This window comes from Mustela putorius, unplaced genomic scaffold, assembly GCF_011764305.1.
Source record: "Mustela putorius furo isolate JIRA1106 unplaced genomic scaffold, ASM1176430v1.1 tig00003863_pilon_pilon_pilon, whole genome shotgun sequence".
NCBI classification, from domain to species: Eukaryota; Metazoa; Chordata; class Mammalia; order Carnivora; family Mustelidae; genus Mustela; species Mustela putorius.
The window spans coordinates 16284360-16304630 of NW_025422015.1; the positions used below are offsets into that span (position 1 = coordinate 16284360).

At 41.1% G+C, this 20271-nt stretch overlaps 1 protein-coding gene across 1 annotated transcript; it reads left to right on the plus strand.

Annotated features, from left to right (window-relative positions):
- The first annotated feature begins 226 nt into the window (after window positions 1-226).
- On the plus strand, window positions 227-13151 carry LOC101692091 (p53 apoptosis effector related to PMP22). Its single transcript, XM_004740294.3, has 3 exons — window positions 227-607; window positions 9990-10130; window positions 11681-13151. The coding sequence occupies exons 1-3, from the start codon at window positions 394-396 to the stop codon at window positions 11905-11907; spliced, it is 582 nt and encodes a 193-aa protein (XP_004740351.1). The 5' UTR covers window positions 227-393; the 3' UTR covers window positions 11908-13151.
- Window positions 13152-20271: the final 7120 nt, after the last annotated feature.

The following is a 20271-nucleotide window of genomic DNA, read 5'->3' on the forward strand; positions in this document are numbered from 1 at the left end:
GACGTGAGAGGCTCCAGGAAGCGGGACATGAGGCAGTGGGGAGGCGAGGAGGAGCGCGTGGGGGCAGCCCGGCCCCCTCGGACCCCATCCCTGGCGGGGCAGGGCGCCCCGCGGCTCCAGGCCGGGCGCGGGCGGGTTAGGCTCCCCCACGCCCCGTGTAACCCGAGCCCGGCCCCGCCTCTCCCCGCGCACACCCGGGCCGGCCGGGCAGGTCGGGGCGGCGCGCCGTGAGTCACCGGAATCTAGGTGGGGCCCGGGCGCCCCGAGCCGCGTCCTCCCGGGAGCCGCCTCCCTGCGGCCTCTTCCCTTTTGTCGCGCTGCCCGCGCTGGCGGGCCAGTCTCCGCGGCGTCCGAGCCCCGCGCGCTCCTCTCCTCCGCGCCGCCACCGTCGAGATGCTGCGCTGCGGCCTGGCCTGCGAGCGCTGCAGGTGGATCCTGCCCCTGCTGCTGCTCAGCGCCATCGCCTTCGACATCATCGCGCTGGCCGGCCGCGGCTGGCTGCAGTCGAGCGACCACATCCAGACATCCTCGCTGTGGTGGCGATGCTTCCATGAGGGCGGCGGCAGCGGGTCCTACGATGATGGCTGCCAGAGCCTCATGGAGTACGGTGAGTGCCGCCGCCTCCGGGAAGCCCTCCGGGCCGCGGCTGGGCCTTCCGCCGATCTTCGGAGACCGCCCCAAGTTAAAGGACTGAACTGGGGCAGCGGTAGGGAGTGATGGCAGTGGGGTGGGGAGGAGTGTGTTTAGAGCTTAGGTTCAGGCATCCGACCTGAACAGAAGAAAGCAGTAGCAGCTTTGAGTGGCCAAAACCAGACTCAACACTGAAACGAAAACGGCCCTAGTTTAAACTATGTTTCCTGTAGGCTTTGTCGGTTATGTGCCAGAGGAGATTTTCAGTCGTCGAAAAGGTTTAGGTGAGGAAATACAATGAACAAACTGTATTTTCTTGAGGACCCACTGAAATCTCTTACCATTCCACCATCTCCTCTGATTCTTCACGAGATTAAAATAAAATATTAAAATATGTGCCTTCACCAAGGTCGGTGTATCGTTTAACGCGAACTAAGTGAAAGCAACAAAAAGGCCCTTTCCGTCCAAGTGTTAGCAGTCATGATTTCAAGAGGGACCGCAGTATTTTTAAGCAGCAGGCTAGTTCTGGTTAGCTTTAGGGGGTGTCTTTTGGACTTAAGTCCGCCATTGTTGTTTAGAAAAACTTACTTTAATCTGATGTAAAATCGACGCAGCAAACACATCTTCCACACCAGCAAAAGGAAGCGGAGTTGACAAATTTCATATAGTGCAGATCGAGCGTTTTATTTTTCCAGCATGGGGGCAGCCCTGGTGTCCTACATAATAGGCAGGACTGGAGAGGAGCACAGTCCTGTCTACTGCCACTCCCTTCTTAGGACAGTGGGGAAGAAGAGCCCGGATCTCTTGTCATTAGCAGTGTTTTGCCTGGGGTGCGGGAGAGGAGGGTTTAAGTAGGAGCCTAATCCAAACTTAAGCTAAATGCTACTGAATGGGGCCTCAGCAACTGAATTTAATAGTTTTAAACCCAGAAAGAAGGCTACCCTGCTGTTTCTCATTCCCTGCCTAAGACCCATTAATTTGATTCTTTACTCTGAAGTGGCCCACGGCTTCCAAGCACAGTGTTTATTTGTGGTTCTGGGGGCCCCTATCCAGAGCTTGGTGCTGTATCTTATCTACTGTGGACTGTTTGGAAATTCCCAATAGGAGCTTTCCCGCAAAGGGAGGCATGGTCCTCGTTAGCAGGAATGTAATAGCATAAAATGTATAATAAAATGTAAAGACTGCATGGAATTTCTCCTTTCCTTAGAGTCTGTGTTTTTTCTCTCTTAAAACAAATAGAGCGCCTGCCAGTGTTTCTATTATCTGAGATCTTTTAGGTTTTAAAAGGGAATTAATATCTTTGAAGTAATATGCTTTATCTTTTAGTTAAAATGCATTGGAGCTCAGTCTCTTGTAGGGGAACTTAACAGGACTGCTTAAATAGGTGTGTTTTTAAGCAGACTTGATAATCATACTTCAGAACAAAGACTAGTACAGACCCAAAGAGTACTCTGCAATCCTCCCTCATGTGAAGTCAACTTAGTGCACCACAGGAAGAGAGGAGCTGGTAGAACCACCAGCTATTGCTGGGACATGATCTGGCCTGCAAGGCTCTGGCTGTGACTCCAGCCCTCTTGGGAAACTCACTACAATGCAGTTCTTATTTTTCTTGACTTGCAAGATGAGCTCACCTTTGTAGGGTGTGGTGTCTTGAGCCTCAGAATGATATAGTGCTTTGTATATAGAAGGGAATAAACAGGTTTTGTTGGTTTAATTTTTTAATTAGAAATCTAAAGCATTAACTCTTTTAATGCTAAAGGCAACACTGATCCAGTGTATAAAATATGTTTCAAATTGATGTAGAAATTGGTCTTCGGTAAAGTTCAGTTTTCCAAGTTTAAAAAAAATCTATTGCTACCTTTACGATGCAGCAAGACTGATATTCGTTAAGCGGGTGGTGGCTTTAACATCCCAATTAAGTTACTCCTATAGACCTTTGCAAAGATAAGTATGTGTCAATAACACATTAGATGAAGCTTTTGTGCAAGACCTAGAATCAAATCATGAATCCAGGATCCCCTGTCATTATGTGTCCGTGGGAAGAAGGATGTAGATGTGAACTCCCCAGAGAGAGGTCCATCTCAGGTTCCTGTGTCAGAGATGAGTTGAGTGTTTATTATACTTACACTTCATTTTTTCTGCCATTGACTATTGGCTAGTTTTGCTTCACAAATATCGAAATTGTGGATTCCTACACTGTAGGGCGATTTTCTAGGCATCTCCAACTTTGGAGATTTTCAGATAACCAGTAAGGCTTTTTGGAAAACAATATGTTTACAGGAGATTTCTCTAAAATGTAGTAAGCAGTTTATACACACTCCTACACATGTATAAACACAACAAGGAATAAGGTGGATGGCTCTAATTAAAATGATATCTTAGGGGTGTCTGGGTGGCTCACTGGGATCTGCCTGTAGGGCTCCTGGGATCGAGCCCTACATCAGGCTCTCTGCTCAGCGGGAAGCCTGCTTCTCCCTCTCCCAGTCCCCCTGCTTGTGTTCACACTCTAAATGTGTCTCTCTCTGTCAAATAAATAAAATCTTAAACATAAAATCAAATAATATCTTAATATAGATGATTGAATGTGTTATTGACTCTTAAAAAACTTCTTGATATGTACTAGAGTGTAAATGTTGTGATTTACATTGAGTAAATACGATTAAGAAAATATATCTTTTTATTACAAAGTGCTTGACCATCTCTTTCTATTAATTAATATTCATAACATTAGTATGTTCATTTTGATATTAAAAGCACAGATTATTCCTGGCAAGTCTTGGCAATTATACTAATAATAGAGACGTTTTTGTAAAGGGAAATAGTTTCTTAGAACTATGTAAAATGCAGAACATGATACTACCCATTAGAACGATGTAAAATGCAGAATATTATATTCCTCACAGTTATTGATGGTTTTTTAAAAGAATTTCAGGTTGCTACATCACCTCATTTTCCCTCATAAATGAACTAAATTTTCCCCTGAAATTTGCATTTACATGATATTAACAACTACAGAAATACCCAGTTTCACAAATACCCATTTAATTTTTAAGCAAAATCATGAGCATGTCGAGCATGGAGAGAATCTCACATTTATATTTGTCCAAACAGGAAGAGAGCATTGCAATGATTGGTCCGATTTCACCCATACATAAAATGCAAACTTGGATTTGCATGCATGTTCTTGCATCCTGTTTTTGTTCTGCCAGCACCCTTTCTTCTCCAGTTTTAAGAAAAAAATACATCAGGAGATTATTTTAAATATCAGTGATACAGATTTCAAATCCAAAGCAGGCACCTACTTGTCAGGGTGGAGACTAAGGGTGATGAGTCTATGCGCCAGGAACGGCAGTGGGGACCCAGGGCAGCTCAGTTAGAGTGCCTGCCTCACAAGTACAGAACCTCCTTTTTACCAGATGTCTTTGAATACCGCACAGTGCATTGAATGGGCTGTTTTCTGCTTTTTGTTCTTTTTTTTTTTTTTTTTTTTGGTTTGTTTTGCTTTTACATGAAATCAGTCTTAGGTAAGTCCAGGAATCAGAGTATTATAGGACCTATTTTTAGATCATTTAGCCCTATGGTTCTTAAATGTATAGGAGATGAGAAAGATAAGCACAAAGGGAATAGGTTTATATCGCTCTAAATTCAACTTAAAGGATTTCATGTTGAGATTAGGCTCGTGAGACCCTTTGACGGGGAGGCAAGGTGAGGTATAGAAATGTTATGGTTTTATGAAATTAGGCATTGGTGGGATAGATTATTCACTGTGGGTGGATGTTCATGGTTTTTACACAGCAAAATAAAAAATTGGCCACTCAATTGATTTTCATAATTAAAAATATAAATTTATATTGATTTATAAGATTCAGATGTGTGGGAACCAACGACTGGCTCACTGGCTGCATTTAGCAGGAACTGCCCGGAAGCCTCACTCCCTTTTAAGTGGCCTTGTTTTCTCCTTGCTAGCGGACACAGACGCCCAGGCTATTATAGAAGGACATAAGAGTGCACCTGTTCAAGCTTTCACCAAAGTCTTTGCTCATCAACACCACCCACGACAAGCTAAGCCTCTTCCCTTTGTTCCACAACTTAATTCAGTTCTCTGGACGCTGCTCTCTGTCTAAAAGTACTTGTCTTGTACTGATGGAGCTCAAGTATGCTTCCACGTAAATGCTACTTCCTAGCCTTTTTCATCTGACCCACTTTCAAGTCTGTGAGGATTGCTCCCCGATTCCCTGCTAGATATCTTGTCTATGTTCATGGTACAAATCCCTGTGTTCACATCTTCCTGGGTAGGATGGTTTCCCCACTGAGGCTTTAAAAGAACACCATAAAGAGAGAACGTATCACGGTTCTATAAAAACCCAGTGGTAAGTAGTTATCATCAGGCTCCGTTTCCGGAGAAAATGTGGAGCATGTAAAGAATCTCACACCAGCTGGATGCCATCCCATGGGACCTTGACCTTGCTTTACTGCCTTCTAAAGCTTCTGCAAACTCGCTTCTTCGATGTAGATATTTTTGGAGGCCTGTGACGAGTTGTTCTCTTGATTTTTGCAAATCAACATGTCCAGACGAGGGGCATCAGCATTACCTGGAAGGTGGTTATTTCACAAGATAGCCACGTGATTTGTAAACGCTTTGCAGTTTCAGAGGCCCCGGCCTGTGTTCCTGCCCATTACCTCCTCATTGGACATGCCCCAGTCTTTTTGAATATATACTCCACCCATGGGTTATCTTTAACATTTTAATTTTTTCACCCATGATTTTATCCAGTTTTCAGTTCTGTGACCTAAAGAGTCTGACATAAAGAACCCTATACAACCAGTATGAGATCTGACCTGTTCTCAGATTTACTAGGTAGGGCCTTTGTACTATTAATAGCTGAATCTGTTGTTCTGGAAAGGAGCCCTACTCAAATTGGGTGGCAGGTTGGTGTCTGCAGGACACTGAGTAAGGGGCTAGGCCAGACTGTTCTGGTCAGGGTATGGTAGCCATGTATAAAACTAAAAAAAAGGGGGCGCCTGGGTGGCTCCGTGGGTTAAAGCCTCTGCCTTCAACTCAGGTCATGGTCCCAGGGTCCTGGGATCGAGCCCAGCATGGGGCTCTCTGCTCAGCAGGGAACCTGCTTCCTCCTCTCTCTCTGCCTGCTTCTCTGCCTGCTTGTGATCTCTGTCTGTCAGATAAATGAATAAAATCTTTAGGAAAAAAAAAAAAAACTAAAAAAAAACAATGCAGCAAATTCATTAAAAGAAAAACTAACTTTGGAGGAACGGTTAGTGACAGTCTGCCAAATGTTGCTCACAATACTAAAAATATTAATAGCGCTCTCATCTTACAGTTTTGTTGTTGTTGTTGGTCCCCCCACCCCGCCACAAGCTTCAGTTTGGTTAATGGTTCCTAGCTTGGCATTCAAGGTATTTATTTATTTCTACTGTCTACCTATTTATTTATTTGGCTCCTTTCTTATCAGTTGACCTCACTGGTCTTTTCCTAGCTGTATTTGACTTGCAACATCGTGTTTTCACATGTCGTCATTGGAAAAAAGATACAGCATTTTTCTCATACAAAAAGTTTAAAAGCATTTCCTAGGGAAAAAAATCAGAATTTCTTCAGTGACTGTTAGTGTTGATTTAAGGTTTAATCTTTGCAAGTGATGGCAAAATTAGGTAAGCTGTTCTTCATCCAAATGGATCTTTAATGAATCCTATTTACAAGTGGATTTATAAGGCCTCTGGTTTCTTTGATAATAGGAACTTGTCCAAATGGCACTTAGAAAAAAAATTAGGACGTAACGGATCATAAATAACACCAAATTCATCTTCCCTTAAGGGGACAGAACAAACAGAAACCGTTCCTGCACAGAAACATGGAATCTGGTTACCTGGAGTCCTACCTGATTTGTGGTTTCTGTTCAGAGAGTGCTAATTGAGAACAAGAATCTTCCCCGCCCTCTATCACAAACCACAATTAGGAAAGGCAATACAATTTGCATATAAAATAATAATGGTGTCTTCACAATAACTTGTCTTCACAATGAAGAAGCACATTCTGCCTTTGAAGAGCCAAAGACCATCCGTCTGTTCAGTCATGGACAAGTTTTTAAAAAAATTGATGTTTTTCTGTTGGGTCAGTAGATAACGGTATAATTTAGATCATGGTATAATATAAAAATATAAATAGTTCCCCAAAGGGTTGGGTAAATTTGCAGGTATTAAGCTCATTCTGGGTAATTAGGTAAGACCAAAGGTACTTGGGGGTACAGACTCATCTCAGCTTTTCAAAATGTATGTCATGGAGATTTGCCATGTCTACATGGCTGTTGGTCCCCTTCTCGGGCAGGATATTGGGCTGGGCTGACCCTGCTCAGACCTGGGAGGGTCCATCTCATCATTTTACAGCAACATAGTCATTGATATGAGAAGGCAGGTTGTCTTACTCCATATTCATCAGCCAGATCTTCAAAACCGTGCCAAAATCTGGGTCTTCAGTGATAGTTAAGTGATTCATTCTGGGTGTTCCCATGCTGTAGGAGCAGGTTACATGCCTTCTACTTCCAGAGAAGCCTTTCTTAAGACAAGAAGCCACTTAATTTGCCATTTTGATTTTCTTTAGACTCAGCATGTTACGTAAACAAGTCACGACGGAATTATTTCACACAGCATAGGCCAGGTGCTTAACATGGGCTGTGTTTCTGTTTGTGCTCACCTGTTGGCTTCAGGTTAGGTAAACTGGCTTGCTGGTTTCTTAATTTCTTTCAAGTACTTCAAACTTCTGTAAATTACACCTCAGCTATCATGTTAGAGGGAGTAGTAATAGCAATAGTCTTCCCCAAATAAATAGGAGTAATTATTGATGTTACTCTATGAAGCTACCTCATGCACGACTTGTTTAGCTATACTTACAAAACCTTAATCTGTGACTGTCAAAGTTTGGTTATCAAAATATGCTCTTTGTTAGGGAGTTTTATTGTTGTTATTGAGAATTCACATTCTGCTATGCAGCTTTCCCCAACGTTTGCATTCCTCTGCATGCTTATGTAGATGTCACCTTTTGTTATGGTTTGTAACCTGTGAACTCAAAAGGAAAAATCAGTATCTACTTCTTTGAATTTAATAGTTGGATTTAATTGATGTAATGATTGGTGGTAGCCATAAAAAAAAAATCTATAGAATGTGGCTATAATTGACGATGGGTCACATCCTGAAAATTACATGCTCTTGTTTTTGCCAGGGTTGATCTGGTCTCATAAAGAGATTAATAATCTCTCTCAGTTCTTCTCACACTTTAGCATGGATGTAAGAAATGTCAGTAAGGTGCAGATTCCTGGGTACTACCTCTTGAGTTCTGATTCAGTGGGTCAGGAGTGCACCTGGGCGGATGTGTAGGTCAAGAGCACATGTTTGTCCATCAGTGAATGAATGATTGGATAAATAAAATGTGGGAGAGCTGTACAACAGAATTTTTTTGGCCACAAAGAGGGATGCAGTGCTGGTACCTGCAAATACGGATGAGCCTTGAGGCCACTAATCTAGGTGAAAGGAGACAGTCACAAATGGCCATGCCGTATGGATTCCATTTATAGGAAATGTCCAGAATAGGCAAACTGATAGAGACAGAAACTAGATTAATTGTTGCTGGAAGCTGGAGGAAGGGGAGAATTGTGAATGACCTCTAATGGATATGGGGCTTCTTTGGGGGGTGATGAAAATTTTGGAATTATAAGCGGTGATGATTGCACCACCCTGTGAATATAGTAGAGACCCCTGAATTGTATACTTTGAAAGAGTGAATTTTATGGGATATAAATTACGTATCTGAAGAGTCATGCTTTGGATTTATCCAGGTTGTAAATCACTCACAGTGGCAATTGCTATGTGGCAATGGGCAGGTTACTTGAACTTTCAAAGTCTTAGTATATCCTCATTTCTAAAGAAATGGTGATAAACATTTTTTCTTTTTAATTTTAAGTAATCTCTACACCCAACGTGGGGCTTGAACTTACAACCCTGAGATCAAAAGTCTCATGCTCCACCTACTGAGCCAGCCAGGTGCCCCAGTAAAGAAATGATGGTAGTATGAACTTTTAAAGTGTATTGTGGGGGTGTCTGGGTGACTCAGTTGGTTAAGCGTCTGACCCTTGATTTAGGCTCAGGTCATGATCTCAGGGTCGTGAGAGAGAGCCCCACATCATGCTCTGCAGTCAGCGTGGAACCTGCTTAAGATTTTCTTTCCCCTTCATCTGCGCCTCCTCCGCCTCCCTCTCTTAGGAAAAAAAAAAGACATTAAAAGTTACTGTGAATATTTAGTGAACTAATGCATGTCCAGTTCTTAGCACAGTGCCTGGCCAGGGCAATTACATCATCAATGTCAGTTAAGCCCTCTAGAAAGCAGGTTGTGTGGGAAGAGATTTTTGAAATCAGTGCAGGCTGCACAACAGGAATTACTGACTGGAATTGTTAACCTGGGTATCATGGTTCTCCTATTTCCATGGGCTGACGGTAGAACAATACAAGACTAGAGGTGTCCACGCAGATTTTCAAAACCAGAACTCAATTTTCACTTCATCTTGATTGTTTTTAAGAGTCCTATCCATCATTAAGAACTCTTGCGCTATAAATTCTGAATACTTCAGAAGTTAAAATTTAGACAAACAATGAGATATGTTTATACCTAAACTTGTTATAAAAATCAAAGCTTCTTTATAATTAAATCACTTTAGTGCACCTCTCTGTCTAGTCATAAGTATGCTTTTCAATGGTTATTTTGGCACAGGACCAAACATTAATACAAAACAAAGATCTTTTTAAAGGTATTTGAACCATTTCCTAAAGACATTATAACTTAATTTTTCAATACAAAAAGTGTTGTTTATTATATGTTATGTTAGAACTTGCATGAACCTTTTATTTTATTTATTTATTTTAAAATTTATTTATTTATTTTTATTTAAAATTTATTTATTTTATTTATTTATTTGAGAGAGTGCAAGACAGTGAGAGTGAGAGAGAGCAAGAGCGTAGGGAGGGGAAGAAGGAGAGAGCCTTTTAAATATACCTGTTTATATGGCCTCTTTATTACATGAGAAAGAGTTGAATGAATTCTAACTTTCATTTCAGAGCTAGAAACATTTACCCCAAGTCTGAGGGGAGAAGGTATTACCACAAGTAATATATTAGTGCCTTCCGTATGAATTGCCTATTCTTCCCTTGAGATATGGAGATGCTTAATTCCCGTCAAAAACACAGTCTTTCCACCAAATATAAGTAGTAGAAGATTAAAAAAAAAACTTCTATTGATACTTCGATAGGTAATTTTTAAATGTGGCCTGTGTGTCTTATTCATTTCTTTTCTCTTACAGCGTGGGGAAGGGCAGCGGCCGCCATGCTCTTCTGTGGCTTTATCATCCTGGTGATCTGTTTCATTCTGTCCTTCTTTGCCCTCTGCGGACCCCAGATGCTCGTCTTTCTCAGAGTGATTGGAGGCCTCCTGGCCCTGGCTGGTAAGACAGGTTCTTCATTCTTACCTTCAGTAGGCATCTCTGTAATACTGTCCAACCCACAATCCTTGACAATTACACTTCCAGGTCTGTTGTCAGGAGATGTGTCACCATGCGCAAAAGTAACGGAGACATGGGCTTTTAGGTCTAGGTCCCTTTCTTCCTGTGTCTCAGGCAGTACCCCATGTTTCCAGTCCATGCTGCGTGACCCCACATCCATGTCCAGTGACACCCTGCTTTGAGGGACCAAAGCTGACAACAACAGCTGACAACAATCACTGTACTTTTTCCATTGTGGCCCCAGGGCTGTCCTCCTGTGAGCCCCATGCTGAGCCCATTTTGCTTATAGAAGGAATGTTACAATCTTATGATGTAGCAGGTCATAGAAAGTTTTTCTGCAGTGGGACAGGAGACCCTAGGATGGGCCAGGTCCGGAACTTGTATCATAGAGCTGATTCTGCAGTATGGGAGATTTAGTGATACAGGTGGGTGTGGTCAGAGTGAACATTTATTAATGGAATACCAGACCTAGGGCTCTTGGAGCACAACTGGTTGGCACCGATGGGTGTAGACTTAGTGTCTTAATGTTATAGAGCGAAAATGTGTTCCTATCATCTGACATGGCAACAGACATGGAAAATATGATGTGAAAAGAATACAGAGCACAACATAGCACGTGTGTGCTCATTATAGCACATGGAGTTATGCATGTTCATGAAAAATGAAAACAAAAGTCAATTTAATCAAGTTCTTTTTTTAAAAGTTGCTTAAAATGTTAATATGATTAATAGTAATTGTAATTGGGTGACTCTAATGCCAAAGAGGATAGAAGTCTTCTTGACCTGTGTTTTCTTTCTTAGATCCTCCTTACACTCCTCCAAGAGAAACACTCCGGTGTTTCTCTTCCCCCAGCCTGGAATGCTGTTCCCTCTGACCTCCATCTCTCCCTTTCTATTTACTCCTCAGATTCTCGCCTCCTCTGCAGGCTTTCCTTGTGTTTCTCTGTTGATCATTCACATCATTGGCTTGTAGATTCATTTAGTTACTCATTTATTAAATGAATATTCCAATCATGTGCTGTTAAATATCAATATTGTCAAATATATGTGCGTGTGTGCACACACATGTGTGTAGGTGTATATATATTATTTTTACTAGCCCTGAAAATATTTACTGTGTTTGGCACAGGAAATACCAAGATGAAAACCTACCACCCTGCTTTCAATGGTACACCATAGTTTTGCACTTTTTACTTTAGTAAACACAATGCTTACACAGGTACTAAAGAAGGGTTCTCTAGTTGCCTTTCGTCTGTGTTTCATATAATCAGCATTCTGCTCAGTGCCAGGTCTCTCTGACATACAAGAGTCAATAACATGTTCTGGCTCATGCCGAATAGATCCCCCCCACCCCAAGTCCCTTTCATTGACAGGAAGTGGATTTAACACTTATTTAAAGACAAAAACCAGTTGTGGAAGAGGGAGTTGACCTGTTCTTCCCTTGCATTCATTTGTGCATTTGTATTCACTTGGGGATATTTTTCTTCCCTTTAGCTGTATTCCAGATCATCTCCCTGGTGATTTACCCTGTGAAGTACACCCAGACCTTCAACCTTCATGCCAACCCTGTTGTCACTTACATCTATAACTGGGCCTATGGTTTTGGGTGGGCAGCCACGATTATCCTGATCGGCTGTGCCTTCTTCTTCTGTTGCCTTCCCAACTATGAAGATGACCTTTTGGGTAATGCCAAGCCCAGGTACTTCTACACATCTGCCTAAGGTGGGAGTGAGCAGAAGATCACTGCTGCCAAGATGGATCCCAGAGCAAGATACTGCCTTCGCCAGCATCCATTGAACCCATTTTGTGGGCAGTGTTCATCTCATTAAACTAGTCAATGCTAAAATAATTTGGGAGAAAATATTTCTTAAATGGTGTTACAGTTTCATATTCATCTTTTATATATGTTTTGTAAACAAAGCTTACTTCTTTAAACTAATGACCTATAATATGCCAATATCCCCTTATATCTATAAATACCATTTATATGACATTTGTAAAAGAATATGAATATGAAATGTAACCACTGTATAAGGCAAAAATGAGAAGGCTTCAAAGATTGGACTGACCTGATCGAGTTTCTGCTTTTCCCAGGTGGAATGGACTGTGTCCATTAAGAGCCAACGAAAAGAGAGAGATTAGTAAGAATTGTCAGTGACCAAAGATCCTAAAAGAAATGCAAAAAATAAATATTTTCCAAGCCTTCACTTATTTAAAGAAGCTAAAAAGCTTCCTCAATGAATATTGTTTGTGAGAATTTCTAACTAATATCCTGGTCTTTTTTGTGAAGCTTTCTGTTACCATGCTATGGTAACTAGGAAAGTATTCTTTCATACCCAAAGCCTGCAGCATTATTAAGGCCTCCTTATGTAGTGAAAGGTTAAGATGAAATTTTTTTCTTTTAAAGTGGTTTATAGGGTTGGGGTGTGGGAAAATGCTGTATTAATAAATCTGTACTCTTTTGTGTCTATATGTTCAGGAACACAGTAGATGGATTCAAAGATGGGCTGGGTCTCATTCATCATGATTGATAGGCATGAACCAGTGGTTTAGTAAAGCTTTCGGAGCTCCATTCCTCTCACAAAGTCATTAAAATAGCCGAAGGAGAGGAAGTGGCTTGAATTGTTCATCTCAGGTTTGGCTGGGCTCTAATCATATAGACACAGCTTCTGGTAGATTGCGGTTGTAAACACCACCTTCAATGTAGACAAACCTGGTCTTCCTTGGAAAAAGAGATACAAAATACCTGATGTGAGACACACAGAATTCAGGGATGTGAGATTTCTCTGAATGGCAAATAGAGGATATATCACATGGACTATTTTTTTTTTAACCATTTGTATTGACATAGTGAAAACTAATTCATTTTATATATCAAATTATTATTTTGTAAGTTGCAGGATAAGCAATTGCAGTTTTCATTATGAATTTTTCCCAATAAACCAGGTATTTAATCTTGTTCCTAGTTTGTAGTTTTTGGTCTTGCTTTTTTTCCTTTTTCAACTCTGGGGAAGGGAGTTTTTAAAAGATGCTTTGGATGGGACAAAATAATAAGAACATGGGATAAAATGAGAAGCAGCTTTTTCTTAGCTTGAAGGATCTTGCTTATTTTAGGTTTCCCATAACACATTTGAAGGGACTTTCACGGATTCAGGGAGTCTGCTCCCTGGACTTCTTCCTCAATGACCAATACCCAACACACAGATCCTATACAGCCTCTATCCAGTGCTACCACCAGAGGGAAATGGCCTAAGAGACTTCTCAGGGAATGTTGGTGTGGTTTAGCAAAGGTTCATTCTTCTCTCATCTTCCTGCTTGAAATGGGATCACTCAGGGAGTGAGACAGCAAGTAGTTTCTTCTATTCCCCTTGTCCACATTCCTGTCTGATCATGATTTTACAGTATGGGTTGTAGGTTAATTCCCCTTAATTCCCCTCTGGTGTGTGGAAATGTGAAGATGGGTTGTGGGGTGGCATACTGGGAGACTGGACATACTTCTTAGTGCTTCTATTGGCTAGTTGGCTCTTGGTGGTCAATTTTTTTCTGTGTTTTTCAAAATATGAGGTTAATGTTTCTCATCATAAATTTAGAAGAAAGTCACCTGGGTGATTATTTATACCAAAAATTTTCAAAAATTCTGTGGCCAGTAGAGGACTTGAAGTGATAACTAACAATGCTAAAAATGTCATCCTCTAAAACAGAAGTAACTCAACAGATAATGAATAGCTAGACATTAAGAAACTAGAACACCCATTTTACCTCAAAAGTATTATCAGGTACAAGGTTCTCTAAAGTGAGCATTCCTGTCTTTGGATACTTCCCTGTCCAACTGTCTTCTTCACCTCCTTAATAAGTTACACACTATATTCTAATGATGCACATTTAGAAAAAAATATGGCTTCCTTGGATCAATGGTCTATATTAACAGAAGAATTTCAACTTGAAATGTTTATAACAAAGACACACTGAGTGTTGTTACTTTGGCTAAAATGTTTCACTTCTTTCAGCCTTGTTCAGGAATAGCCTTGTTGATTGATTTTTACCAGAACAGATACATTTATGTCATAAATGGAGCTATAGAATTCCAGAGCATTCTGGAGAGTAATGAAGAATTTGACTAAGAAACCATCTGAAGACTAACAATGCACTGTATGGCATTTCCCCCAGTAAAGCTAGCTTGGCTCTGTAAGTATATCAGGAGTCTCCACCCTTTAAATAAGCAGTTATAGGTTCCCAAACAATTATCTCACACTCATGGTATAAGTAATCAGATATGCTTGGTGCCATCTACGTTGAACGTAACAAAGAAGTAATATGTCAAGTTCTTTCAGTTGTCACACGAGATAACTATGGATTGTAATTACTTTTCGCTTCAAAACCATATACTGCAGAACTGACAATAAAGTTTGATAAGCTTTCCTTTTCTAAGGAAATGAAAACAGTGGAAGAATATAGTCCTAATATCATCATGTTGGTTTTTGCTACAAACCCCTGCTGAAAGACAGTCCTATTCATAAAATAAACATGAATGCTGAGTCAACTTGTTTTGTTTTTCTAGGCATACCCAAAAAAGCCATATTTGAAACTCATCCAACTTCGGCACTTGCTGGCTGTGCAGGCTTGGGGCAGTTTACTTTCCACTAGCCTTATAACCTCATGCATAAAATGATTGCAAATGATCCTTTTCTCCTTCAAAATTCTTTGATTCAGTGTGTTTGTATTTGTTAATTTACTTAAATATTCTTGGGAAAAAGCAAATATGGTAAAGTGAGGCTATTTTTTTTTAATGTGGCTCTTTTCCAAGCTGACTTTCACAGCTAGAGACAATGACTAAAATGTTAATACTGTGATGGAATTTTCTTTAATTGAAAATGAAAGAAGATTCCTATAGTTGGAAGAACCACTAAATAAATGAATGTGAACTCTATCATGAGCATAAGTAACCCTAAGGCTTAGAAGAAAAGCTTTATGTATATTCCAGGGAACTTCTGATTCAAGATGGTGGAGTGGACTCCATTAAATCCATCATTTCTGACTAATATGGGAAAAAATGTAGAATAATAAGTAAGTACTAGAGGAATTAAATCCATACCAAGATAAGGGTCCATTAGCTGACCAGAGGCTTTGTCAAATTTGAGAAGATGAAAAATGAGTGATATCGTCAACACTGGAGTGAAGCCACCACCCTGAATAAACTTAACTTGGCTGTTGGAGAGTTAACAGCTGTGCTGCCTGATAACCGGCAAAGAGGTGTGGAGTTTGGGGATGCCTGGGTGGATCAGTTGTTAAGTGTCTACCTTTGGCTCAGGTCATGGACCCAGGGTCCTGGGATTGAGCCCCCAATCGGGCTCTCTGCTCAGAGGGAAACCTGCTTCTCCTCCCACTCCGCCTGCTTGTGTTCTCTCTCTTGCTGTGTCTCTGTGCCAAAATAAATAAATAAATAAATAAATAAATAAATCTTAAAAAAAAAAAAAAAGAGGTGCAGAGCTTGGAGCTGGCAGAGAAAAGAGTAGCCCTGGGAAAGGGGGAAGATGTAAATCAGGGCAATTGGTCTGCTCCATGAAGAGTGTGCCCATTGGTCTGTCCCCCCTTCCTCCCACCAGACTCTCCTACCCCTTAGAGAAGGGAACAATTGACCTGTAGGCAAAACCCAGAGATGACGATCACCCTTATTAAATAGTATTGTCTGTTCTAAGTGCTTCCCATGTGCTAACCCATACAAATTCATCTTGACCCTCTGATATGGGTTTAGTTTATTATTAATTACTCAAAGGAGGAATGAAAATATAGGAACATGAAATAACTCTCAAGATCAGACAGTTAGTAAATAATAGGAATAATAAGTGCAAAATATGGTATTTGGTGTAGTGGGGAATAGTATACCAGGTAATACTACCAGACGAGTACTCGTGGGCTTCCCCCTTCCCCCACTGTATTGGTGTGGGGCCCTTAACCTCTTCTACTTCTCCATACTCTAGGGAAGGATGTGCCTTCCCAGTGTGTTTGGGGGACTGGTGGGGAGGTATTGTATAATGGGAAGGTGTAGAGTAAAGGAGAAGGTGGAGGGCCAGAAGCATAAAGGGTGAGGTCTGGGTGGGGGCAGCTAAAGAAAATAAATGAGAGAAAGGAAAAAAAGGGATTTAATAATAGATTTCTTGGATCTGTGTATCTCACTGTATGGAGTTGGAGAAACGCAGTCCACACTGGTTTGAGTTTTCATGATCGTGCTCTCTTTTTTTGGATCACTTCTCTGTGATTGGACCACGTGAGTCATCACTTTGTAAGTGTTGCAGGTGTAAGCCAGTTTCCAGATTATCCCAGGGGTGTGGCTGAGATGAGAGGATTCGGTCTTGTCTTGGTGGCTTGATGGAAAGGGCCTCATAAATAAAAACCCAGCAACATCTTTCTGAAGCCCTTGTTTTTAGTTTTCTTAACTTGTACTGCTTTTGATATCGCAGATTACTGGTCTTAACTTTTTTAGACATTAGAATCATCCATACATTACAGAATGTCATGAGTCTTCATTATTTATTGACTACCTTGAAATATGTGTGAACACATAGTATTCTCACAACATATAGAGTACCTTAATATAGACAGACCATATTTTGTCCTTCAGCTTTTGTTATGCTAGAGAGTATTCCTTATCAGAAATAGAAACAAATAGAAAAGGGGCTCCTTTTCACTTTCCGGCCACATTGTGTATAGATCTTTTTCACCTAAGCACTCTTAGCATAGGAAGGTGAGTACATGGCTCCCAGTTTCACCTGATTGTCTGCACAACTGTTTAATCTGAAATATAGCCATGCTTTTTTCATATAAAAATATTTTGCATTGCAGTTATTCAACTCTCCACCTCCCTTCTCCAAATCTTCAAATAAAATGGAGCAGATATGAATGAAACTTGACCTATTTGGGGACATCATTGTCTCCTTAGAAGCCATTGTTTGTACTCCCAGTACCTTGACGTTGACTCAGGTGGAAGATACGAGTAAATGTTTATGATAGTCCTCCAGTACTTAATTCCCTTCCGTAGAAAGAAATTCAAAGAATTACCAGGAAAACCAAAACAGAAATTACAGCAATTTTGAAATCTAAATTGTTATGAAAGAGGGATGACTCTGAACCAGAGTATTTCATACACTCATGAAGTAAGGAATCCCACTCCTCCATCAGGGGCAAGAGCACATAGCTCAGGGAACTTGGGATGAAGAGGCTGTATTCCAGCTCCTTCCTTTGAATTCTCTCCTTTCCTCACTCCTTCTGCAATTGTGTTTGTTTTGTTTTGCAATGGAGTGTTAACAACAGGTCTACTGAGGTCAAAAGTTTGCTGTATCTCACCCCTGTGGATATGGTTTCAGGTTTTAAAACTCCTGAAGACAGACCAAGATTGGGACCTACAAACAATAAATCTTTAAACACTGAAAAAAAAAAAAAGAAAAGAAAAAAAGAGATTGGGACCTGCCAATCAATGTTCAGAGTCTTGTTTGAGATCATTCTTCCGGGAACTGGGCTTGCCTTGTCACACGTACAGCTCATTGTTCCTGGATTTCACAAGTCCGCTAATTATCTGGGTGTATTTTCTGGGTGTGGCAAAGGGGAGGATAACACACCTCAGGTGTGGGAAAAGACAGCCGGAAAGGAAAGTTAAAAGAGGCTCAGAACCTGTCACGTTAAAGATGTTCCACTTGTACTCCTCTGTGTTTCACTGTCGATCTAGGAATTTACTCTCCTTAGCTGTGGAGATAAAGAAAAACTCAGAAGATGTGCGTGTATGTGTTTGTGGTGTGTAAAGCTAGCTCTCTGGTGAAGAAATGGAACCCTGTTGATTTAACTGAAATAAGGTTGTCTTAGTGATAATGAGTCACCAAATAATCTTAATAGACAGTTGTACAATGGTTTGCTCAGCCAGTTTTTCCAGTACGAAGATTCAAGGTAATTAGCCTGCAATTATCAACTGTTTTTGAATGGGTTACTTTCAAGAGGGAACACTTAGATTTGGAACAGAAACTGAACTAAATCACTAAAAGTCAGTTTAATGAGACTTTGAAAGCAAGTTCCTTATGTGAGTCCTCTGTTTCTCTTTCTATATTTTCTGTTTGGTTGACAGCGGATATTCTTTAATTAACAGTCTTCGTTGACAATGGGTGCTTCCAAATGCCACCCCACCCAATTTCTAGTCAAGTAACACCACAATGCCTAAACATTTTTTTTCAAGGAAAAGAAAAAAACACAACAGAAAGGAAAAAATGATTTCAGTCCAGACAGAGAAGATTGAAAAGCTAAAGTACATATGGGAAGCTGACTTTGGCAAGGATGGCTTTCATGCTGATAGACCATTGGAACAACTGTCTCTTCTGAAGATGTTGGTCAGAAGTTAGGTGCATCGAGGCTGGAGACATCGCCATGAGAAGAAATGAATTCTTTGCAGGCCCCAAACAAATACAAATGCCTCAGAGCAGCACATTAGCCACGCAGGATGTTCCCAGCCTGCCCTCTGGGGTGGTTCTCTGGGTGGGGGCTGTGCCATCCCTTAAGAGGAGTCCCACTGGGCAGCCCTGGTTGGGAGATCAGGGCATCCAAATACCACAGTGGAACAGTCCTCAATTAAAGGAGGAGCCCCAGTAGGAATAAAATTGCTTACCAGGATTGTTTTGAGAAGTTAGTCAAGCCTTCTTCCATGTTTCCCTGCACACCCCACCCCGATTTGCCACCTCAGATTTTCCTCTGTGAGGCTCAGAAACAGAGGCAGCTCTCACCATCGACATCAAGGACTTACTACCAACACACTCCCTGTTCTCCAATTTATGTCTTTAAAGGGTAAATACAACATTCAGAAATATTACCGATTAGGGCGCCTGGGTGGCTCAGTCGGTTAAGCAGCTGCCTTTGGCTCAGGTCATGATCTCAGTGTCCTGGGATCTAGTCTTGCATCAGGCTCCCCAGGGAGCCTGCTTCTCTCTCTGTCTTTCATGAATAAATAAATAAAATCTTTTTAAAAAAAGAGGAAACACTAATTCTGCTTAAAAAAAGAAACAAAACACCAAGTAAAGTCAAAGCTGAGTCAAGCGATGTTTGTCATTTTCTAGTCACATGTACTGCAAATACACAGACCTTAAGGGAAACTACACATTGAAATATATGTTAAAAAGTAATAAATACCCCAGTAATGTTCCTCAGCTCAGAAGGCTGCCTGTACACTTCTGCCCTGAGAGGCTAACAAGAAGCTTCCAGCCACAACTGGCTGATTTTTAGCCTAATTGTCCTAATGGGGCTCTCTGGGAACCCCTGAATGAGCTGTCTGTTAGGAATGCACAAAGGGGCTGTCCTGGGACCCTGGGAGAGCTGAGTTGCTGAAGGAAAAGCCATCTCAAGACTAACCTTCTGCTTGAGTCACCTCAGTGTAGCTGGGCTGGTCCTCAGGGGCTTCTGTATAAAACATGCCTAGCTGTTCACATGCTTTCACACAACAGATTTTTGTTCTAAGAAGAGGTAAGAAAAGTGTTAGAACTGATGGCTGTGTAATCCTAAGGCCACTTTGGGAACTACACAAAGAGTGGCAGACTATTAAACACGAGACAGCCTGTTGCTGTGGTCTTTCTCTTAGCCGGTCCTCCATGAGGAAAGCACTGTTTGGGGACTCGTGTTTGTTTTGGTAACAGAGCAGCCCGATCTGTCCCTTCAACTGGTCCCTCAAGTTCTCACGGCATGAGTTAGAACTGGTGGGAAAGTGTAGACAACTCCTATATTCTGAAACAGCTTTCTCTTGAAACACCTTTTCCATTGACCAAAGAAGGTGGGAAAAACAGGCAAAATGAGAATCCGTAAAGGCATTGGAGGGCTTATATTCGTGCCAAGCTGGCATGTTCAACATGGGTTTCTCATTTGCAGAAATATCTGGTAAGATGGTACAAATGCTTTTAAGACTTTTATGAAAAGGAAATCACCATATAGAATTCACCTAAGATTCTCTGCAGAAGATGAGAGGTCAGATTTTCACAAGAAAGATGCATATAGGAAGTTCCAAAAACTATTCTTCTTCTGGATATTAGCAGTTATTACTAAAAAGGATTCTACAGTCAAGT

Bases quoted from the DNA above. Each gene is read 5' to 3' on its own strand.
- LOC101692091 (XM_004740294.3), top strand. From the start codon at position 394: ATGCTGCGCTGCGGCCTGGCCTGCGAGCGCTGCAGGTGGATCCTGCCC. The intron at 608-9,989 runs GTGAGTGCCGCC...TTTCTCTTACAG, and splicing joins CCAGAGCCTCATGGAGTACG to CGTGGGGAAGGGCAGCGGCC. The intron at 10,131-11,680 runs GTAAGACAGGTT...TCTTCCCTTTAG, and splicing joins AGGCCTCCTGGCCCTGGCTG to CTGTATTCCAGATCATCTCC.